Source organism: Pan troglodytes, chromosome 4 (genome assembly GCF_028858775.2).
Source record: "Pan troglodytes isolate AG18354 chromosome 4, NHGRI_mPanTro3-v2.0_pri, whole genome shotgun sequence".
Classification (NCBI taxonomy): Eukaryota; Metazoa; Chordata; class Mammalia; order Primates; family Hominidae; genus Pan; species Pan troglodytes.
In genome coordinates this window covers 154,327,566-154,353,058 of record NC_072402.2, presented here as the reverse complement: position 1 = coordinate 154,353,058, position 25,493 = coordinate 154,327,566, and the positions used below count along the sequence as shown (strand labels likewise).

Genomic DNA, 25,493 nt, shown 5'->3' with positions numbered 1-25,493 from the left:
CTGAAGTCTGCAGTGGATTTGGTGGTGGGATCTCTGGACCCACTCAGTGCCCACTGACGATCAGCTGCGAATGGTGTGGGTAGACCATGAGGTCTGGGTATGCCTCCCACTCCACCCACAAGCTGGACTATCTACTTTGAACCTTCGGCCGTATTGCAGGATGTCTCTCTAGAGGCCTTCACCACCAGTTGTCCACTAGCATTCCTTGACAGGACTCCATGTGGGCCATTTGACAAACCATTCACCCTTCCTCTAGGAGTTGAAGGAGATTCAAGAGTGCTGACCCAGGCCCTTTTTTCCGCTCCAGCCACTTAACAATCCAGCTGGTATGGGACCACCTTGCAATTGGCCTCCTCTTAAGGTCTCAATTGAAAATATGCAATGACCCTTTGCTTTCGACTTTCCTTAAGCCCTATCTAACTGGCTTCCCTCCTCCATGACTCAGAGGAGAGACATCATCAGGGCATACATTTCACCCCTTGCTTTTCCTATATGTCCCATCTTCTTCCTACACTTCACCAGATAACAGAAGAGATGGGCTTTCAACTTCTTCCTGCTTTCTGAATGAACTTCCCTATATCCTTGCCTCATTTTCCCCTTTGATGTTATTTGCTGTGTATCCTTCCCTGGTCTCTAATGGAAGAGCTATAATGTATAGAGAAGATGAATATACAGCACATAGGTTTAATTTGTTCAAAATATAATTTCTGTCACATTTGTAAAAGAGTTTTAGATAAATATATCAAGGGAGAAGATGGAAATGGCTCAAATATTGAAGCATCACTGTTATTTTGCCCCATTTTTTTTGCCTTCTACACTCTAAGAGAACTCCAGAACGAAAAGGCATCCTGGAGAAATACTGGGGATAAGGGAGAAAAATGAAATATGTAGTTAAATTCAAACTATAGTACGATACTAATAGGGAAAAGGGGAAGGAAGAATGTTGGGATACAAGAGGAAAGGAAAGAAAAGGAGAAAAGCTACATAAATATTTGGGTTAACTAGTCTTGAAAGAGAGACAACTGCATGTCAGTTTGAGGAATTCAAACAGGATGACCTTAAAATCAAGAGGATCATATCATGCCTTAGTCTGTGGCTCTTGGACCCTCCTGTTTTCTGGGCAAGTACTACACAACATGCAGTGAGGACAGTTGTGATGAAGTCACTTGGGTTTTGGGCAAAATGAAAAAATAGAGGCAACATAATGACACGTTAATATGTTCACATAGTTCAATGGATCTGATTTATGGAACTGTGTGTTATTCTAAGGTTACGTGAACTCTGTTAGTTGAAATATCCTTTCCTATGTGCATGTTGTTAATAGTAAATGTAAGCACAGTAGTTATTTTGTTCTTAATTGAAAGAGAATTTTTGGTTACCATGATTTGATACAAACTTTGTACTGGTTGATGACATTTTAAGCTCTCAGAATTCCTGTCTGAGTTCTTGAGCCCTGATGAAAGACAGCTGCTTGCCTTTTCCTCCAAAAAACTAATATTTGTTGAGGTTATGTTCAGAACTCGTCCTGTGTTCTAGGCATTAGGACTAGGAGAGCTTAAGAGACTTGCCCAAATTCACAAAGCGGATAGGCATTTAGGCCAAATTCAAACCCAGGGCAGGATGCTTTCAGAGTACAGACTACTGACCAACATGGATGCTGTTCACAATTCTACTTTGTAAGGCCCTTGAATAACTATGCTGTTATTTGGTCCACTATAGTTTTCTAACTCTCCTGTAATCACTTCAGTATTTGTGCTTATGACCAAATAATTATTAATCCTATAAATGCAAAACAAAACTAAAAACTTTAAGTACATGGATCGCTGGGGTGTGTGGGGAAAGGGAGAGAAGTAGAGAGTAAGACAATTACAGAACATGTTTGCAAACTGTTCAAAAGGGAGAAAATTTACGGATTTCTTCCACAATGGTATCAGTCATACTGCCCCACATACCATGTACCAAGCTCAATATACACTCCTCCTTGTGTCTTTCTGTCTCTCTGTCTCTTTGTATGTGTCTTTCTCACTTTCAATATATATGTTTATACATAATGAGGATCCTTTATCTGAAATAAGGGACCAGAAGTGTTTTGAATTATGGATTTTTCCAGATTTTGAAATACCTGCATTACAGGTTGATCACCCCAAATCTGAAAATCTGAAATTTGAAATGCTCCAATGAGTATTTCCTTTGAGCTTTATGTCAGTCCTCAAAAAGTTTTCAATTTTAGAGCATTTTGGATTTTGGATTTTTGGATTTGGGACACCCAACCTGCATGGTTTTTTAATTTTAATTTTTATTTATTATTAGTTTTTGAGACAAAGTCACTCTGTCACCCAGGCTGGGGTGCAGTGGCATGATCTCAACTCACTGCAACCTCCGCCTCCTAGTTCAAGTGATTCTCCTGCCTCAGCCTCCCAACTAGCTGGGATTACCAGCATGCACCACCACACCCAGCTAATTTTTGTATTTTTAGTAGAGATGGGGTTTCACCATGGTGGCCAGGCTGATCTGGAACTCCTGAGCTCAGGTGATCCTCCTGCCTCAGCCTCCCAAAGTGCTGGGATCACAGGCATGAGCCACCCCACACCTGGCCTCAACCTGTATGTTTTTAATGAGAACACATGGACACAGGAAGGGGAACATCACACTCCGGGGACTACTGTGGGGTGGGGGGAGGGGGGAGGGATAGCATTAGGAGATATACCTAATGCTAAATGACCAGTTAATGGGTGCAGCACACCAACATGGCACATGTATACATATGTAACAAACCTGCACATTGTGCACATGTACCCTAAAACTTAACGTATAATAATAATAAAATAAAATAAAAGAGAGGAAAAAAAAAGTCAGACTATTTATCCAATATTTTGGTACTGTAACTGTCAGTGGTGTGCGGAGAATTACCAAGCCTCTAATTAATTCACCCCTAAGGCTCTAATAGACTGTTTTGATAGTTTAAATTTATAAATCACAGAGAGCCTATAAATATTTAGTTGGCTATAGACATCCTAACATAAAATTAAAGAAATAAATTCATTTTTGTCAACTTGTGCAAGCCTTGTCTAATCCTTGTTTCCCAATGATAAACACAGACTTTAAATCTCACACATTCCCAAAGGAGTTCAGATTTACTATGTTTCTATTAAAACAAAACAAAACAACAACAACAAAAAGAAACCCTACAGGATGTTCAAGTGCATAATAGTGGGAGTAATAGATGTATCGTAGAATCTTTCTGCTTTGTCATTAAACCCTGGTAGCATTATGGGGAAAAATAAACAGTAACAGAGTAATACCTTATTTATTTCAAGCTCTTTTCAATAGATTTGAGATTAGTGAAATTTTTAGTTCTAAATTAAGTAGTGCACTGATTTTTAAAATTTGTAACAATCTTTAAAGTTTCCTGCAACCATATCTGAAATTGCCATCATACAATTTTTTAAAGAATACAATTGTTATGAGGAAAATTACATTACAAAAATCAATTTTTGTAAATACCCAGTAACATTTTGAGGAGTTACAGAAATATGTTGGGCTGTTTGCTCCCATGCTAAATGGCCCCAGAGAACCATTCCTTTTGAATTCTAAGACCTATTTGTTGGTTTTTACCTTTTCTCTCTTCTCTCTTCTTTCAATCAAAATGCCATCTCCTTTGGGCAACTTTACCTAAATGCTTCTAAGTAGATTTTGTAATTCTCCATTATTCTCTGGCTTGGTTCATATCTCCATATTAATTATCACACGGTATTGTATTGGGCGGTGACATTTCTGTTGTATTCCCTTTAACTATCAATTATTTGAGTTTTCATTTTATCTCTGCATTCCAAGTGGGTTTTTAAAAATTACTTTATGTAAATAATTTTATGTAACGTAAGAGCACATCAGCATATTAGCTGACTGTGAACATGAAGAATTCTTTTATAAAGACATTTTGACTTGATATTTCATGGTTCCCTCCAAGCTTTGGGTAGTCTATATAACTTTCTCTCTTTTTTAACATTTGCCGTGGCATGTACCTGAGAAAGAAGATTTTACAGTCTACTTCCTATTCTCGTAGGATCAGAATCCTACAAGGAAACTTTACAGTTGAAAGGAATCTTCAGAGCAAGGAAGGCATTCAAAGGAAGCCTCTGTTCCTATGGAAAATACATATGCAAAACTGAGTGGCCTATTTCCTGTTTCAGATCATGAACAGCCTGAGATCAGTGATTTTTCCATTTGTCTTTATATAGACTTCAGGAGGGAAAAAAAAAACAGTGAATAAGTGAACATTTAAGATATTCATAGTTTAAGATCATGAATTTATTAAAATACGATTTCAATTCAAGATGAATTTTTCGTATTTCAAGGGATGGTTACAGTGCCTGGTATAATTTCAAGTATAGTCTGGAATCCAGAACAAAGTGTCTTTACTTCAGAACTACCTTGCAAGAATAAAGTCAATAAACATTACTTGAGATGGATATTTGGCATAGACCTTTGTAACACTCATTATTTGTCTGGAGAAAAGCATTTTGTTTTTTTGAAAATTTGAGCTCAACTCTGGATTATTTACAAGCATCTTAACCAAAGACTGCAAATACAGTAAATATAGTAACTCTGAAAACAAACCAAAAAAAGGCAATGAACCAAAACTGTAGCAAAGAGGAAGCTACCTCTCCTTTAACTGACATCTTCTAGGAAGAAATGCCAGAGGCCTTAAATCTGGTTTTTGTTAACAAACAAGCAAACAACAACAAAATAAGAACAAACAGAAAACCTCTAGCAGCCAAGACAGAGGTTTGAGGAAAACAAATGTTACTCAATGGAGAAGCGTTTTGAAATAGATGTAATTTTCTCACATTTGATTAGGTAAGGAACATGTATATTTAAGTTTCTGCTTGTCTATTTTAAAAGACAGTCTGTGTCTAAATAGGTTGTGGTCTTTTGAATCCATTTGTTTTCCATTATTGACAAGTAAGACCAAGAAAATCTGGGTATAGAATATTAAAGAAAAAAAACCCTCAAAAATAACATTCCAACTTAACTGCAGTGAGAACTTTAAAGATCTATAAATTCACCTCTTAACAAAGAGCTTTTCTGTTAAAGTCCTTTTTACATATTTTTAAATCTATAAGTTATTCAGGTGATTTCATTCCTTGAAATAAATCTCATGTAAAGCATGATATTATAGGACTACAGTGTTAATTTCTTAGTTGTGGTAACTATACCACAGATATGTAAGATGTTAACTTTGGAGAAAATTAGGTGAAGGCAGATGAGAATTATCTGTATAAATTTTATAACTCTTTTTTAACTTTAAAATTATTTTGAAACCAAGAGTCAAAATAATATAACAGGATTAGCTGTTTAGAGCTAGAAGTGCCCTGCCTTTTCACAGACAGCAGGGCTCCACAATTAGCTCAAGGCCACATAGGGATATTAGGACTCAGAAACTAATACCTCAAAATATGACACCCTGGCTTGCTATTTTAAATTTAAGGCCTTTGGAGACCAGCAGAGAGTCTGGAAGAAGCTATTTTCTGAAGTTCCCTTATCTGCCTAAAGTTTGGACCCCCCGCAAAGGAAAGAAAAAAACAATTACCATTGGTTCCTTCCCTGAGTTTTTATTAATGACTCATACTGAAGGAAGAAAGACCTAAGTATGGCAACACACCTGGACCAATTTCTGTCACAAACCACTGTTTTCTGTTTCAGTCCCATTCAGTATTCCAAAGAGAATCATTTGGCAGACATTATCTGCTCTGCAGGCCCAACAAACTTTCTCCCAGACCATTCTATGTTCCCCAGGTCCATTTATTTTGCCCTAAAATCATTTACTATTCCACAAGTGCTACATTTTCCTCATCTCCCCTCCCCTGTGAAGAAAGGCATATAAGCATCTGTACCTCATTGGGTTATTGGGTAATTGTTCTCCTACAATCCCCCTGTGCTATACATATTAAAGTAAAATTTTTATTATGACTTTTCTGCCATCAATCTGCCTGCTGTCAGTTGATTTTTAGTGAATCTGCAGATAGTGAAAGGGAAGCTTTCCCTTGGCCCCTACAGTGGGTTGGCATTAGGCGCCCAACTCTTAGCACAGTGCTCTTTTCCCTCCATTTTGCTACCACTGAAGAATGGACCACTTTTGCTTCACCTCAAGAGTCTGTCTAGCTCTGTTTGCTAGTACAAGTCCAGGAACCTCACTTAAATTACTCTATTTTCTTAAATCTAGAAGACATAGCAGTGTGAATGTGGCCAAGTAAGACTGGCCCAGTGCTAAAGTCAGAGACCAGAAGAGTCAGTCACCAAGTTCATTAACAATTTACACAATATCCAAGGTCAATAGCAATCAATAGCATGGAGTAATATGTGGCACCATGAAATGACAAATATAAAACATTCACAGACACACTGGTCTGGGCTAATCTATCAATAATTGGTCATCTTTTCAATTGGTCAGAGATACTCCTATAAAACACCATTTTAAAAAATTTCAAAAGGATGAAGGAGGTAAATTATGACATTCTAGGTCCCTGACTCAGTCCGGGCTACCACAGTTTGAACAACAGGGGCAAAAAAAAAAAAAAAAAAAAAAAAAAAAAAAAAAAAAAAAAAGCAAGCTTTAGAATTACATAAGAAAATATTTTTATGTTTTCATGACAAAGGTGACATTACAAGCTACCCCACAGAAATACAAAAGATCCTCAAAGACTATTATGAACACCTCTATGCACACAAACTAGGAAATCTAGAGGAAATGGATAAATTCATGGAAATACACAGCCTCCCAAGGTTGAATCAGGAAGAAGTTGAAACCCCGAACAGAATGAATATCAAGTTCTGAAACTGAATCAGTAATAAAAACCTATTAACAAAAAAAGCCCCAGGCCAGATGGATTCACAGCCAAATTCTACCAGATGTACAAAGAAGAGCTGTTACCAATTCCACTGAAATTATTCCAAAAAACCGAGGAGGAAGGACTCCTCCTTAATTTGTTCTAGGAAGCCAGCATCACCCGAATATCAAAACCTCACAAAGACAAAACAAAAAAGAAATCTGCAAGTTAATATCCCTGATGAACACACATGCAAAAATCCTCAAAAAAAATACTAGCAGACAAAATCCCACAGCACATCAAAAAGTTAATTTACCATGATTAAATAGCCTTTATTCCTGGGATGCAAGGATAGTTCAACATATGCAAATCAATAAATGTGATCCGTCGTATAAACAGAATGAAAAACAAAAACCATATGATCATCTCAAGAGATATAGAAAAAGCATTCAATAAAATCCAACATCCCTGTATGAGAAAAACCCTCGAAAAAACCCCAAAAAACTAGGCATCAAAAGAACATACCCCCCGAAAATAAGAGCCATCTGTGACAAACACACAGCCAACATCATACTGAATGGGCAAAAGCTGGAAACATTCCCCTCAAGAAGTGGAATGAGGCAAGGATGCCTACTTTTATCACTTCTATTCAACACAGTACTGAAGTCTTTGCCAGAGCAATCAGGCAAGAGAAATAAATAAAAAGAAAAGAAGTCAAATTATCTCTCTTGGTTAACAATATGATTCTGTGTATGTGTGTGTGTATGTGTGTATATGAGAGAGAGAGAAAGATAGGGTCCTGCTCTGCCACCAGGCTAGAGAGCGGTGGTGTGATCATAGCTAACTGCAACCTCAAATTCCTGGGCTCAAGCCATCCTCATGCCTTAGCATCCCAAGAAGCTGGGACTGTAGACATGCATCACTACCACATCTGGCTATTATTTTTTTTTTTTCTTTTGGTAGAGACAGGGTTTCACTATGTTGCCCAGGCTTGTCTCAGACTCCTGGGCTCAAGTGATCCTCCAGCCTTGGCCTCCCAAAACATTGGGATTACAGGTGTAAAGCCACCACACCCAGTCCAACAATATGATTCTATAGCTAGAAAACCCTAAAGACTCTACCAAAAGGCTCCTAGGACTGAAATGACTTCAATAAAGATAAATAAAATCATTGTACAAAAATCAATAGCATTTCTATACAAGAGTAATATTCATGCTGAGAGCCAAACCAAGAAAGCAACCCCACACAAAAAATAAAATAACTAGGAATACATCTAACCAAGGAAGAAGAAGATCTCTACAAGGAGAACTATAAAACACAACTGAAACAAATCATAGTTGACACAACAAATGGGAAAACACTCCATGCTCATGGAATCAATCAATGAAAGAATCAATATTGTTAAAATGGTCTTACTGCGCAATGTAATCTAAAAACTACCAATGTTATTTTTTCACAGAATTAGAAAAAAATTTCTAAAATTCATATGGAACCAAAAAAGAGCCCAAAGCAATCTTAAGCAAAAAGAAAAACTCCAGAGCTATCACATTACTCAGCTTCAAAGTGTACTTTAAGGCTACAGTAACTAAAACAGCATGGGATTCATAGAAAAATAGACATGTAGACCAATGGAACAGAATAGAGAAACCAGAAATAGTCTCATACCTATAGCTATTTAATCTTTGACAAAGTCAACAAAAATAAGCATGTGGAAAGGATTCCCTATTCAATAAATGGTGCTGGGATATCTGGCTAATCACATGCGGAAGAATAAAACTGGACTCCTACCTTTCCCTATATTTAAGAATTAACTAAAGATGGATTAAATATTTAAATAGAAGACCTCAAACTATAAGAATTCTAGATGAAAACCTCAGAAATACTACTCTGGATATAGGCCTTGGGAAAGAGTTTATGACTAAGTCCTCAAAAGCAATTGCATCAAAACCAAAAATTGACAAGAGGGACCTCCTTAAACTAAAGAGGTTCTGCACAGCAAAATAAACTATCAACAGGTTAAACAGTCTACAAAATGGAAGAAAATATTATCAAACTATGCACCCAACAAAGGTCTAATATCTGACAAAGATATATTATCTATAAGGAACTTAATTCAACAAGCAAAAAACAACCCCATTAAAAAGTGGGCAAAAGAAATAAAAGGACACTTCTCAAAAGAAGGCATACACATGGCCAAAAAACATGAAAAATGCTGCACACCACTAATCAAAATCACAATGAGATACTATCTCACATCAGTCAGAATGACTATTATTAAACAGTCAAGAAACAACAGATGCTGGTGAGACTGTGGAGTAAAGGAACACTTATACACTGCTGGTGGGAATGTAAATTAGTTCAGCCATTATTTGGAGATGTCTCAAAGAACTGACAACGCAATTACCAACTGACCCAGCAATCCCATTACTGGGTATATACCCAAAGGGAAATAAATTGTTCTATCAAAATAACATAGGCACTTGTATATTCATTGCAATATACAACACTAAGACACAAAAATCAACCTAGGTGTCTGTCAATGATGGATTGGAGAAAGAAAATGTGGTACATATATACCATAGAACACTACAAAGCTGTAAAAAGATAACAAAGTCATGTCCTCTGCAGCAACATGAATATAACTGAAGGCCATTATCTTAAACAAGTTAACACAGGAACAGAAAACCAAATACTGCACATTTTCACTAATAAGTGGGAGCTGAGCACTGGATACACATGAATATGAAGATGGGAACAAAAGACACTGAGGGACTAGTAGATGAGGAAAGAGAAAAGGCAAAGGGCTGAAAAACTACCTATTGGGTATTACTCTTACTACCTGGGTGACGGATCATTCGTACTCCAAACCTCAGCATCATGCAATATACTCATGTAACAAACCTGCGTGTGTATCCCTGAATCTAAAATGAAAGTTGAAATTATTTTAAAAAATTCATGCTTTCTAGCCTCTGTGGGACATACCTATAACTTTTGAAGAAGCACAGTAAATAGACCAACTACACAAAATATTTATTTATTTTGTTGCACTGGACTTAGGAGATTTACTTGTAAATTGTGGAGGTTTAACTTTTTAAAGGTAAGTTTCAGGGTTGTTTATAAGTTGTGTAACAAACACTACGATTATGTCTCAGCATAACATGTGCAAATACTCTGCTCCATGTTCTTTAGGCTATGCATCTCTAGAGTGGGCTAATGCTTGGAGAGTTGTCTTTTTGTTTCATTGGTTTGGGTTGGGTTTGTTTTTAAGTACAAAAGATTTACTTCACTGCTTAAAGCCAAGACAGCCTAACTCCTTTCCTCTTGTATTTCCCAAATCTCCCAGGTAATGAAAAGCTTTGTTCCATAGAAAAAATATCTGTATTGTATTTAGAGTCCTGCTTTTTTAAAAAAAATTATTACTATACTTTAAATTTTAGGGTACATGTGCACAACGTGCAGGTTTGTTACATATGTATACATGTGCCATGTTGGTGTGCTGCACCCATTAATTCATCATTTAACATTAGGTGTATCTCCTAATGCTATCCCTCCCCTCTCCCCCCACCCCACAACAGGCCCCGGTGTGTGATGTTCCCCTTCCTGTGTTCATGTGTTCTCATTGTTCAATTCCCACCTATGAGTGAGAACATGCGGTGTTTGGTTTTTTGACCTTGTGATAGTTTGCTGAGAATGATGGTTTCCAGTTTCATCCATGTCCCTACAAAGGACATGAACTCATCATTTTTTATGGCTGCATAATATTCCATGGTGTATATGTACCACATTTTCTTAATCCAGTCTATCATTGTTGGACATTTGGCTTGGTTCCAAGTCTTTGCTATTATGAATAGTGCTGCAATAAATATACATGTGCATGTGTCTTTATAGCAGTATGTTTTATAATCCTTTGGGTATATACCCAGTAATGGCATGGCTGGGTCAAATGGTATTTCTAGTTCTAGATCCCTGAGGAATCGCCACACTGACTTCCACAATGGTTGAAATAGCTTACAATCCCACCAACAGTGTAAAAGTGTTCCTATTTCTCCACATCCTCTCCAGCATCTGTTGTTCCCTGACTTTTTAATGATCGCCACTCTAACTGGTGTGAGATGGTATCTCATTGTGGTTTTGATTTGCATTTCTCTGATGGCCAGTGATGACGAGCACTTTTTCATGTGTCTTCTGGCTGCATAAATGTCTTCTTTTGAGAATTATCTGTTCATGTCCTTCGCCCACTTGTTGATGGGAGTCCTGCTTCTTTTAGACAGCACTTTTTCTTGGGGCTAGTCATCACTAATTACTGACTAGTTCTGTAAGAAACCTGCTTCTACCTGACTGTGAAAAGAAAGGGAACCAGGCCACTGATTAGCTTGTCTCAAAAGACCTCTTCCATCACAGATACGAAGGTTCACTGCACTCTCAGGCAATAACTCTTTCTCATAGAGTCCTAAAAAGCAGGTTTTCTCAGACGTATTTGCTTAAAAGATTCTAGCTTCAGTACCTTATATGAAACATAGGAACTAGCTAACAGAAAATCAGGTAAGTTCAGGCATGTGGAAGCTCTGCTGAAGATAGTTATGCTAGTAAAAAGTAGAACCTTGTGGTGTGATGTGTAATCTTAAAAATACAGCCCACTCTATGTGGGATTTTGTTATGAAAAGATTCTCATTCTCCACCAACTATCCTCTTCCTTTGGCCCAATTTATTTCCTTACAGCCACCCAGACTTATAGGCTTTGCAAAAAATGCTATGGGTTTTATAATGAGGTGATACATTTTCCACTTACTGAGAATGTGCTTCTGTTAAAAGAAACACTAGGTCCAATATGGCTCTTGCTTTTTAAGCAAAACATAGATCTTCAGATTGCATCAGGAAACAGTAGATATGATTTGTGCAATGCAAGTACATGTGCCTATGGTTGATGTCTATCATGAAACAGTTATTCAGTGCCATATATGGCGATTTATGATTGCTTTTAGGTAAAAGAACTACTAGAAATGAAAAAAAAAGCCAGTATTCACTGAATTCATCACAGTTATCATGAATAACTTGAAGCAATAGAAAGAATAGTTCTATTTGTTTCAACATACTATTTTAAATACATTTTGGGGGGAGGGACAGGGGCATGGTTGTTTGGTGGCTGGAATGGTTTTCAGGCTCTCTCTCTGTCTGTCTGTTTATCCATCTGTCTGTTCTTTTGTGTTTTCCTTAGTTGCTGGTGGTGAGTACATAGCATCTCAGAGTCATCCTCTGCTAAGGCAGCACATTTATGAATATTTGAAGATTAACATCAGCACCTGGAACATCTGCAGAAGGGGGTTCTTTCTAGTACCATACCACCCCAAGTAATAGACAGCTTGTTGCATAATAAGACATCTGTATTGTATTTAGACTTCATCTTCTTTTAGATATCATTTTTCTTTGGGCTGATCAGCACCAATTACCAACTAGTTCTCTAACTGGATAGGTTTTGGGTACCACAAAATACAGCACATAACAAACATTCCAAATGAATGAATCTAGATTTCGCAAAGTGGGCAACCTTTTACCCCACCCAGATCCTCAATTTTAAGTTCTCAGAGAAAATTTTCTTTCGGTTGTAGCTTATCTTCTGGTTCTCTCCAACCTCTTTCAATTTATGTATTCACGCTGTGACACTTATTATTTATTCAGAATGAATCACTGGCCAGTTGCACAGAGCAAGGCAATAGCCATTAATCAATGCAAACCAAAGTCAGAAGTTTACCTTAGTTCCTTGAAGGGGTCTGCCCTGACATTAGGTGTTTCTATAGATTTAGGGAACACTGTGCCCTCCGCTCCTGTAAACAAAACAGAAAAGCAAACAGAGATTGGAGATACTGGAGTTACCTGTAGGCACAATCAGCACACTGATTGGAGCTAAATGCAGCGAATCCATTACACAACCCAATACCCACATATTTTTCCACTGGCTTTAGAGCTCCATGATAGGAAAGCATTGAATCACTCACGCAAACAGCCTTTGAAAAAACAAGGAACTTCTTTTGAAAGCATTCTTGCTGAGATCAGAGTGAGGCCATGAGGCAAATTCCATCTCGGCTTCAGAAAGGAAAAGATGCCTAGAAATGGTAAGGTCTGACTCTTGTCTCTCAGAAACTATTAATAGTCACCCAACTGGAAATGTTTTGAAAAACAGCAACCAAAGCTCTCTTATTGCAATGCATGGCACAAATCACATAACACATATGACATCTACGCAGTGGGTTAGATGGTAGAACAGTGAAGTATTTGCCTAATGACTAGCAAAAGTTTTTCAGTAAATAAAGTTCTACATTATTATCTTGAAAAGTTAAGCAAAATAGAACACTATAAGAGATCATTTGAAGTTCAGAGCTTTTACACTTTGAGTATTAACATTGATCCCAAACCCAATCTAGACATTTAGCTCTTGACTGTGCTATAAGCTTTTATCTTTACAACTTGTCAACACCAGTCGAAACTTTGCAGCCATAAAGATAGCAATTATCTGATTTGTCTGCTCCCAAAGTGTTTTCAAATCATTTAAGCCTCAGTTTTTCACAGACAATTGCACAAGATATTAGTTTTTCAATTAAACTTAGCTGAGGCAGTGTCCTGTACTTTGAAGTAAAGGTGTTTCTTTTTTATACATTTGGTGCACTTTGAGGCTGTAAGGAGGGGAGAATATCTTACTTCCATGTGTGAATTTTTATAATCCTCTTACATTGTTATAACGTCTAGAAATGCTCCATCATATTCAACAAAGAACATGCTTTTGAATGGTGTGGTGTTCTGTCAACCAGATCTTAAGCTCTGTGTAGGCAGGGACAAGGTCTTATATGGGATATAGCCAGGTTGACTTTAGGTTCCGAAGGCTTCTACTAGACTCATTTCCAAATGGTACTGATGCTTCTATGGGAGTATTAAATTATTGCTTTCTCAATGCCAGGCTAAGCTGGTGCCCACTGAATGGCAAGCCAGCAAAATCTAGGGAGATAGGTTCTGACAGGCAGTGGTGGCAAATGATTGACAGGCTTTGGATGTAGAAAGGAAGTGAAGAACAAGATGCTCATGCTCCCTCAGCTCCCACTCACTCAGCTCCCATTGTCCAACCAAATACCCTTTGATTATGTTCTTGGCCCCACATATGGCCAGTGGGGGTCCATATGTTCCACATACTGGAGGACAAACTCATTGATAAGACTTCTTAGGGGAAGATTTCAAAGCCACTCATTAGCTGAGTGACCTTGGGCATGAAGTTCAACCTCTGTGATATTCAGTTTCCCTCTCTCAAAAGAAAGTGTGTTGATAGTACCTTTATCTCCCAGGAATCTTGGAAGGCTGAATGAGATCTCTGGCACAAAGCAACCAGCAGTAATATTATATAATGTTTATGATTCTTATTCATCCTTCTTATCCAGATCTTCCATGACTTTTTCAAAAATAACATTTTTAAAGCATTTTCTATGAACTAGAAACTGTACTGGATATTCTAGTTTTTCATTTGATCACCAGAATAACCCTATGAAGTGGAGACTATTAGTATCTTTGAGGCTCAGGGAAGTCAGGAAATTTTTCCTATGGTCACACAACTAGGTGGAAGTGGGAGGGGTGACTGAGTAAGGGGTCGGAGGGGTGGGATTTGAACTCTAATCTTTCTGTTCTAAAACTGATGCCTTTGATCACTCCTCTAGACTATCTCCCTTAGCAGATTAAGTCCCTCCTTTACATGCTCATCTTTTTATGAGATATGAGCAAATATCAATGTTTATACCATCAAGTAATGCTTGCTAAATCCTCAATCACCTTTCTTCTCAAAACAATTCACATCTATAATGAGATGAGATATTAATACTCTTCAAAAAGGCCATTTCTTTCCAAGTGCTATCAGGTTTCTGATTTTCACACCATTGTTTACTTTCCCAGAAGCTCCAGAGTAGACAAACATCCTTCAGGATGAATTTCCCCATCCCATCCTCTCTCTGTTTTCTCAGATAATGAATTATTCTCAATTTTATTATTTCAAAAAGGTTTCTATTAAAACCATACCTACTGATTCCCTCTTTTGACACAGTATAATTTACTGGCAATAAATGTTCCTAAACAGTTTGAGTGAAAAATCCATAAAGCCATTTCAGCTTTATTTTAAGTTCCATTTAATGTCTCTCAAAAATGATTTCATCAATGTGTTTCCATTAGCTGGTTCTCTGCCCAATAACTTAATTCCATACAATCAATCAGGAACTTATAAAGCATGTGACAAGATCTATCTAAAGTGTTCTGAATCACCATAAAGATGAGCTCAATGGCTCTTTTCCCTCCTAGCACAGGTAGGGAGTAAACTTGTAAAAAAAAAAAAATCTCAAATGCACTCCACTGCCATAAGTAATAAAAAACCAGCTTCTCCTCTCCAGAAAGGATATTCAAGTCCAGATCTCAGTTTTGTCATACTTTTGACTCAAAGTGTCCCAGATGTCAAGAGACCTGAAATCTAGTCCTATCTCTATGCTCTTAGGCAAGTCAGATAAAAATCTCTGGTTTTGGATTTCCCCAATTATTAAATGAGGGATAAGCATCAGAGTTAAACTGTTAACCCCAAATCTAAAATTTTATGAGGTGTACAATCTTATCTAAGCAGATAACTGCCTTTAGCAGCCTCTTTTTTCTAATGAGAAGAAAAAATAATCCTGTACTATGAAAGGAAATTGCGAAACATTTTCTCAGTGTTTAAGGAAAAAAAAAAAGGAACAGACTTTTATCCAATTTAAACTGCATTTAATAGGTAGAAATAATAACCAGAAAATAAATCTCATAATAGATATAATGGCAGAGAGCAAAAATGAAACCTAACTAAAACATCAAAGCCCTAAAAACGCTGTAATTCTTTAAAACTCCAAAGACTGACCTGAGAAAATTAAATTTTATGAAAAATGACTAATTACCTAAAACTATATACATGTTAAAATTGCTGTGGACTAAATACTGAAAGAAAAATACAGATTTGCAAAATGTGACACACAAAAATTGGATTTGGGAGAAACACTAGACACAAAAATTACTAGGACAGCAAATAGCATCCGTGAAATTTGATAAAGAAAATTTATGATGAATCACTTCTTATACATGAAGAACTGATCTCAAAAGTAAGAATTTCAAGAAGCGTTCTTTTAAAAATCAGAAATTACTTAAGTGTACTCTTTAGAAAATTGTTTAAGAATTTAAACTAGCTTAACAGAGTTTGCTTTGGTAAATTTTTTCCTGATGAACATGATTAATATTGATATAATTATGATTAGTGCTTTTGTATTAATGAATATGAGCTAAAAATCATTGTTGGGTTTAAACCTTGGGGCCAAAATGTTCAACAGATTCAAAAGGCAGAGTTAAAATATCTGATGAATAAGGTTTGAGGTAAAAACGTCAGTTTTCTACTTCACATTGCTTGGGTATATATAACCTGAATGATAACTTTAATAACAATGATATTTTACTTGACAAGATAAGGATATAGTTTTATACCCATATTAGATTATAAAATGGAGAAAGGAAGTCAATCTAGAGAATGGTGATAAGAAAATGGAAGAAAAATAATTTTGTTTCTTGAAACACCCAAATACTGAGAAACCAAAAACCTGATTTTCGGTTCTAATTTTGCAGATGCACTGCATGGCCTTTGACAATTTTCCCTTTAGTATTATTTCTCCAGTTGGGTGGATTACATAATCTTTAAGGTTTTTTCCACTCCTGTTATTTTATTATTTTCTAGATATAACTGATTGGATAAACTCTGTGTACCAGAAGAGGAGCACAGTATGTTGGTGAATCCAAAGTTCAATTAACTTAATAAATCTGTATCAAGCAGGAGGCTGTAGTGGTGAAGCAAAGAGGTAAGAAGCTCACAGTATAATATAGTATCCTCCACTAGTGTACACTAATTGGTTTAAACAACTAGTAATTGGCTGGGCAAGGTGGCTCACACCTGTAATCCCAGCATTTTGGAAGGCCAAGGTGGGCGGATCACCTGAGGTCAGGAGTTCGAAACCAGCCTGACCAACATGGAGAAATCCCGTCACTACTGAAAATACAAAATTAGCCGGGCGTGGTGGTGCATTCCTATAATCCCAGCTACTCGGGAGGCTGAGGCAGGAGAATCGCTTGAACTCGGGAGGTGGAGGTTGCAGTGAGCCAAGATCACGCCTTTGCACTCCAGCCTGGGCAACAAGGGTGAAATTCCTTTTCAAAAAAAAAAAAAACAAACAAAAAAACAAAACAAAAACCCCCCCCAAAAACCTAGTAATTAATCTCAGAAATGAAAATATATAGTAGTGATAAAGAAAAGAAACATGTCTTTGAAAGTATAAAACTTGAAGTCACAACCTGGTTTGGCAGATAAGTTTCCTAAAGAAGTGAAGTTTTGCTGATATTTGAAAAATAATTAGAATTGAAGTAGTCAAGAGCTGAAAGTAGCAGTAGAAAAGACTATGGAAATGCTTCACAGTTGGGAAATTCCCATTAATAAAGAAGACTGGGCCAGGCGCAGTGGCTCACACCTGTAATCCCATTACTTTGGGAGGCTGAGGCAGGCGGATCATGAGGTCAGGAGTTTCAGACCACCCTGGCCAACATGATGAAACCCTGTCGCTACTAAAAATACAAAAATTAGCCAGGTGTGGTGGCATGAGCCTGTAATCTCAACTACTTGGGAGGCTGAGGCAGGAGAATTGCTTGAACCCGGGAGTTGGAATTGCAGGGAGTCGAGATCCCATCACTGCACTCTAGCCTGGGAGACAGAACAAGACTCCGTCTTGGGAAAAAAAAAAAAAAAAAAAAAAAAAAAAACTGATGCTGCTAGGCCATTCTTAGCAAGAGATGAATATCATGTGGTGAGACTAGAGAGAAAGTTTGGCTCAGGGATTGCAGAGCCTCAGAGGCCACAGTGAAGGTTTTAAGCAGGGGATCTGACTTGATCAACCTGGCATTTTCCAAAGATCACTGTAGCTGCATGTTATGGATTACTTGTTTGTGTCCCCCCAAAATTCAGATGTTGAAACCCTAGCCATCAATGTGATGGTATTAGGAGGTGGGGCGTTTGGGAAATAATTAGGTTTAGATGAGGTCATCAGGGCAGAGTGCCCATGATGGGATTAGCATCCTCAGACGAAGAGAAAAAGGCTAGTGCTCTTTCTCCACCATGTGAGGATACAGTAAGATGATGGATGTCTGCAAGCCAACATGAAGGACCCCACCAAACCTGACCATGCTGGCACCCTGATCTCAGACTCCCCAGCCTCCAGAACTGTAAAAAATAAATTTCTGTTTTTAAAGGCATCCAGTCTATAGCATCTGCTATAGCAGCCCAGACTGACTGAGACATTATGTCATGGAAAAGACACTTAAGGAAGGCAAGGGTGAATAAAGAGAAGCCAGGAGAGAGATGGTGGTAGATGGGATCATATGATTGGTAGTAAGCATAGAGAAGCGTGGATGGCTGAGGAAATATTTAAGAGAAAAACTAATGGGATCTGGTGATGTGCTGGACAAGCAGACTGAAGGATGATCACAGGGCCCACGGGAGGAGATGAAATAGACAGTCAAAGCCAAGTGATTAATGCTCAAAGCCAGCCATGCCCATCAAAACTTTATACTCCACAAATAATATCCAGCTTTTTTAGTATTTGATATTTAAGTCACAGTAGAAATTGCCTTTACTTAATAAAGGAAGCTGCTCTGAATCCAACTATATTTTTCTTAGGAAGGAGCGAGAACCATGACAATGAAAGTTTAATCTCCCATGATATTTACCAGGAATATTTTTGAAAAATTATGAATAAACTAATAATTCTTTGAGTAATGAACACTATCTTCTGCGCAAGATAATTTTCTGGTTACTCCAAAGGTTTAGCTAAAGGTATCTTCATGTAGCTCCCACTGTTTAAAGATTTCCAACATATGTGAGATATAGTTTTTGTCTCTGTAAGTCCAGGCTAGTAAACATGGCTACAATCTGATATTTAAATACCCTTTAATATCTGAGACCCATTTTCCTACAAACCAGTCTTCTCCACAGCACATACGTTAGTTGTAGAAGAGTGAGTTATGGGACAACTAACCACAGGAAATGCCTTAGAAACAGAGATTTTTGTATTTAATTCCTAACATGAATTTTTGGCCTTCTCCTAAAAGTAATAGGCAGTGAAAAATTCTTTTTAAGGAAATGAGTTGCGTTATGTTTAACCAAAGATTTAAAATGAACTGAGTGATCAACGAGGATGCAGAGTTTCCACAAGTGTCAGGATTAAGCACAGGGAAGGTGGCTGTCAGCTTCTGAAAAGCTTCCCAGATATGAACAATACACAGATGCTAGAAAGTAACTTTCAGTAGAAATAGTCACTTGAGGTGATTTAATCCCATTGTGTCTCCCCAGGCTGCTGGTGGCATTTAATAAACTTCTAATGCAAAACATCTGTAGTCATTACAAATAGTTTCTAGGATACATACCAAATATTTTCTTTTTAGGAATCAGGACAGATTCTTCTTATCCAAAAAGTACAGATAAAATTAATTCATTCAACAATTATTTATGTAGAGCCTACGTCAGACATGATTTTGTGGGGGAAATAGGCTCCGGCTTTCTTATTTAGGAATTGCAAGTTAAGAAAAAAATTTAAAAATGCACATAAAATCTACAGCCATTCTGCCTGTTGTAATATTTGTTGTCTATAAATAGTTAACCAGTACCTATTATGTGAATGGCACAATGCTGAGGCAATGTTCAGTAAGAAGACAATCTTTGCTCTTAATAAGTTTTATTGTAGCAACATAGGTGGATATTGCAAAAAATATTTAAATCCATTTTAAAAAATAATGAATATTGTAAATCATGCATTTTCAATGGGGGTGATGTTATCTTCAAGGGGGCAAAAATTGGTTCTTGGGAAGCAAAAGAAATCTTACTGTATTTATGTATAAAGCACAAATGTATATGTATATCTAGAGATGTATAGCAATATATAGATATATAAACAGCTATGTAAATGCACACTTCACATAGTACATAAACGGATATCTAGTATATCTATGATAGTAAGATTTCATGGGAGGGGTGTGATTAAGAAAAAGAAAAAAGCCTGAAAAAAAATTCCTCAGAAGAGCACTATTGGAAAAAGGACTGAGAAACTGTTGTAAATGCTATGAAGTAGTACAAGAAGCTGATGGAACACTGAGCAGAGGGGCTAGCCTAGCATCAGAGGACCTGCGAAGGCTTTGCTGGGGAAGTGCTATTACTGGGAGTCACTGGCATGTAGATAAGTGTGGACACCAAGAGAAGGGTGATATGATCCAAGCAATGGTTAGAGTAATGTAAAAGTAAAAGGAGAGCCAATGTCAGAATTTTAAGGGACTCCAACGTTTAAATTTTGAGTATGGAAGGATGAGCCATCAAAGGAAAATGAAAAAAAAAACCATGAGACTAGAGAGGTAGAAAGAAGACCAGGAATGGGGTAACACAGAAGCCAAGAGAAAGAAGTATGTATTTCAAGAAGGAGGGAACAGTTTATCTGTGTTAAACAGTGCTGGAAATTAAGGAGAGGAATAGAAAAGTCTACTGAATTTGGCAACATGGAAGACACATCTCAAGAGACATTCTATCAAAAGCTGAAGGCAGACTGTTGTGGGCACAAGAATAGGCGAAAGGTGAAGAAATGAATATAGCAAGAGTTACAACCTGTTGACAAGAGAAATACCATGAGGTAGCTGGGTATTGGATATTGGGTACCAGATACCGAAGGCCTAGCGGTGGTTAGTAACCACACTTTTATATAGGCACCAGCCTGCTGCATGGCACAGGCTGCGTAGAGGTGCATGTGTTCAGTTGCCTGAACACAGGCATACATAATGTGGATGTTTGGGTTCATCTAGGCTGGGAATTTTGACACATGTGAATGCTGAAAACAGAGTGTTAAAGTTCAGGGTTCTCCATGAAGACTGTGAAGAGGAATATGATACTGGACAAGTTAATTTGCTTCTTCTAGCTTCAGTTTCCTTATTTGTGAAATGGGAATAATAGTAGTACTTCTCTCATAAAGCTATTGTGAGGATTAGCGACTATATATGTGTGTATATACACACACATACATATACACATACACATATACACATATGTATATATGAGATATATTACATATATATTAAAGTGTAATATATCATAAAATGCTATACATGTCTGGCATATCAAAATAGATGGTAGATATATTTTATTATGATAAAAGATAGTGATGAAGACAAGAATAGACAGTAAAGCCAGAAAGATAAAAGAATATCATTCAATAATTTGAAGGTTAACAATGGAGAATAATAAAATAAGACATTCTCTTTTGAAAACTCTAACAATTTAACTGAACTGGCCATACCATCAAAGTACACATTTTAAACATTGTGTAGAATTTGAAACTGCAGGGCAATTTAAGATTCACGTATAAAAACATCCTGGCAAGATATGAAGAGACAAGTAGTTTAATTAAGCAAACTCTACTCTGGAAACCAATAGACTGGAACTCATGCTCAGTGTATCATTAAGCCAAAACTTGAAAAAAAACAAAAGGAACCATCCAAGCAGCAAGCAACTTCATTTCAGTTTCTTATGAGTACATCGTTTTTGATAGTAAATAAAACTGCACAGTATAACAAACAATTTCAACTCACTGGTTGTGTTTAACGCTGATGGAAAATTCTGGAACAAGGCAGCCTCTAGGTAAGGATAGTATAGGCAAACAAAGCATCAGCGATAAGCTGAGAAGGCTGCTTGACATCATCATGAGAGAGCCGTGCTCAAGGGAGACCTCTTGGTTCTCAAAGATGATGCACTGTGTGTCCTAAGAATGAGGTGAATGTGGCTCTCCATCCATATCTCCCCTCCAGACCTCAGTGGGACAGGTGGCCAGAATCAGGCCAGCAGTGTAGAGGGAGAGGGAGAGAATAAATATGAACAATGTGATCAAGTTAAAAAGAACACTGATTCTGCCTGCCCTTCCACCTGGGAGTGAGGGTGAGATGGGAGCCATGATACGCTGTGTCCTCAGTGGAGATTTCAGTTCTCAAGTGTCTCTCACAGTGTGAGAGCAATCAAGACTCACATGGTCAATGGATGCCAGTGAGATGTAAAATAAAAAAAAAAAAAGTGTATGATTTTAAGAATTTCCTGGTCTTTGAAAAAGTAGAACACGCTGTTCCTGTGGCCGGGCAAGTGGGTGGTGATGTCTTCCTATGGAGAAAGAAATTGAAACATTAATTGAGGACCACAGAGAAACACTGTCTAAAAAATAATTGGAGAAACTTACAAAATCATTTACGAGAGATGAAGATGATGATGACCTGAAAAGTAAGAACCAGCAAGTGGAAATCTGGATAAAGAATTGAAGGTTTCAAAGCATTAAAACACTTAAATGATTTAATTTCGGAATACAGTCCTGTTAACGAAAGCTTTAAAATGAGCATGCTTTATAGGTGATTTATAGATAATTTTGATTATGTAATTTTTTACCTTGTCCACTGACTTCATCCCCAGTATGGCCAGCATGTCATTTCCTTGTCAACAACCATTTCCCCCTTTCCCCTGGCCAAGAAAATCCTAGTATTATTTATGGGAGCAAAATGCCCAGCTAAATACTTTCCCAGACTCCCTTGAAGCTAGGGGTGGACATATGACATGACTTTGTTCAAAGAGATGTAGGTAGCTGTCTATTGGGGAGGAGCACTGAGAAAGTTTTACTGTCCACAAGAGGGTAAGGATGTGGCTTGTTTCAGTGTTTTTATCTGAATAACAGCATGATATCTGGAGCTGCATAAGCCATCTCATCTTCTGACCATGAGAAAAAGACCAAGGGGACTTCAGATATGTTCACCCAGATACCACGAAGCTGCCAGCAACTGTCTACCATTGGCTTTATGTATTAGTCTGTTCTCATGCTGCTAATAAAGACATACCCAAGATTGGGTAATTTATAAAGGAAAGAGGTTTAATTGACTCATGGTTCAGCATGGCTTGGGGGAGGACTCAGGAAACTTACAATCATGGTGGAGGGGGATGCAAATATGTCCTTCTTCACATGGTAGCAGGAGAGAGAAGTGCTGAGCAAAATGGGGAAAAGCCCCTTAAAAAACCATCAGATGTCATGAGAACTCACTATCACGAGAATAGCATGGAGTTAACTGCCCTCATGATTCAATTACCTCCCCCTGGGTCCCTCCCACAGCATGTGGTGATTATGGGAACTACAATTCAAGATGAGATTTGGCTGGGGACACAGCCAAACCATATCACCTTACTTTTATGGGAGAAAAAGCAGTCCCTACTTATTATTTATTTGAGACCCCTTAAGAGAATTTTGTTGCTCAACCTGCCTAAGGTTTAATACCATTCTATCCATGACGAAGGAAAGAGAAGTAAACTGACATTTCCATACGGCCATGTTCTTCACTTAAAGCTTTTCGGCAGTAGTAAGCCAGATGACCAAAAGTTAAAAATCACTTTTTAGTGATTATTTAGCTGGACATTTTGCTCTCATGTACTGAGGTACCTTTCACTGACTGCTGAGTGGGGCTGGGTTTTCCCATGTCCTTGCCTTTGCTTACAGTGTTCTCAGCCAGAAAGTACTTTTCCTTTCCTTTTGTTCCCCATAGTGCATCAAATCCTATAAGGCCCAGGTCAAATGCCACTTCCATCATGAAGCCTTCCCTGGCCTCCCTTCAGTTATCACCAATTGCTCCCTCTGTTGTGCTTCCACAATACCTAACTTATGTCTTGGATGAGCATGTATTTTATTGTCTTCATTGACTATGTCTTGCCTTCTCCACAAAATAAGCTACTTAAAGCCAAGGACCCTGTTATGGCAGTCTTTGTACTTTTCTAGACAAGCAGCAGGAACTCAGATATTTTGAATTCTATTTTACTTAAGCCAGAAAAACTGAAGAATGAAAAAGAAGCTTCTGTAGGGGAGACATATGAGCTGTTAGTATCAGTTATACCACTAAAATACTGGATAACTTCTTTTCCAGTAAGTAGTAAGTGAGTAAACGAGTAAGCCTGTAGTTAAATGGTCTCAGTGAAATAGCTTTCTACTAGCTTCATTTTCTCCTGTAATCACTCCAGTTTAGTGCAGTCAAATCAACTGCCCAAAGCCCAGTGTGACAGATCTTTGGCTGGGTTTACAACCTTTGATAAGTCCCTGTGTCCTGCAACAGAAAGCCCCATTTTTTTTTTTATTATGCTTTAAGTTTTAGGGTACATGTGCACAACCAGCAGGTTTGTTACATATGTATACATGTGCCATGTTGGTGTGCTGCACCCATTAACTCATCATTTAACATTAGGTATATCTCCTAATGCTATCCCTCCCCTCTCCCCCCACCCCACAACAGGCCCCAGTGTGTGATGTTCCCCTTCCTATGTCCATGTGTTCTCATTGTTCAATTCCCATCTATGAGTGAGAACATGTGGTCTTTGGTTTTTTGTCCTTGTGATAGTTTGCTGAGAATGATGGTTTCCAGCTTCATCCATGTCCTTACAAAGGACATGAACTCATCATTTTTTATGGCTGCATAGTATTCCATGGTGTATATGTGCCACATTTTCTTAATCCAGTCTATCATTGTTGGACATTTGGCTTGGTTCCAAGTCTTTGCTCTTGTGAATAGTGTTGCAATAAACATGCGTGTGCATGTGTCTTTATAGCAGTATGTTTTATAATCCTTTGGGTATATACCCAGTAATGGGATGGCTGGGTCAAATGGTATTTCTAGTTCTAGATCCCTGAGGAATCGCCACACTGACTTCCACAATGGTTGAACTAGTTTACAGTCCCACCAACAGTGTAAAAGTGTTCCTATTTCTCCACATCTTCTCCAGCATCTGTTGTTCCCTGACTTTTTAATGATCGCCATTCTAACTGGTGTGAGATGGTATCTCATTGTGGTTTTGATTTGCATTTCTCTGATGGCCAGTGATGATGAGCATTTTTTCATGTGTCTTTTGGCTGCAAAAATGTCAGAAAGCCCCATTTTTAAAAAAACTTTTAGGGCCAAGGTCTTGGTCTGTCATCCAGGCTGAGTGCAGTGGTGTGATCACAGCTGACTGCAGCCTCAAATTCTGGAACTCAAGCAATCCTCCCACCTCAGCCTCTTGAGTAGCTTGACTACCGGGACATGTCACCATTCCTGGTTAATTTTTAAAATTTTTTTGTAGAGAGAGGGTTTTACCATGTTGCCCAGGCTGGTCTTGAACTTCTGGGCTCAAGCAGTCCTCCCACCTCAGCCGTCAAAGCATTGGGATTATAAGCATGAGCCACTGCATCCAGCCAGGAAGTTCCGCTATTTAATATGACAATCTGACATAACCCATCTCTTTAGCTTTGTCTGCGGCTTAGTAATTTTTTAAAACACCAATTTGTGTTTCTGTATTTTCCTCTCCTCTCCATTTCAAGCAGGTAGGAAGGCCTTTTGCATATCCTTGATGTTTGTTTAGTTGTTCCCATAAAGGAAAATGTACTCTTTGTGGTGCATATTAATAGATCTGTGGGTTTTGACAAATACATGAGTCATGTATCTACCACAATAAGCAAATACAGCCCAATTTTATCACTCCAAAAATTCCCTCATGCTACCCCTTTTGTA

General features: G+C 37.8%; 1 protein-coding gene across 8 annotated transcripts in view; it reads right to left on the bottom strand.

Moving 5' to 3' along the window:
* Positions 1-25,493, bottom strand: part of SGCD (sarcoglycan delta) — a 1,029,217-nt gene that overhangs the window by 94,680 nt on the left and 909,044 nt on the right. For all 8 annotated transcript variants that reach the window (XM_054684744.2, XM_054684747.2, XM_054684748.2 and 5 more), the window contains one exon: positions 12,577-12,649. In XM_054684744.2, the coding sequence (XP_054540719.1) occupies positions 12,577-12,649 (73 nt within the window). The remainder of the gene's footprint in view (positions 1-12,576; positions 12,650-25,493) is intronic.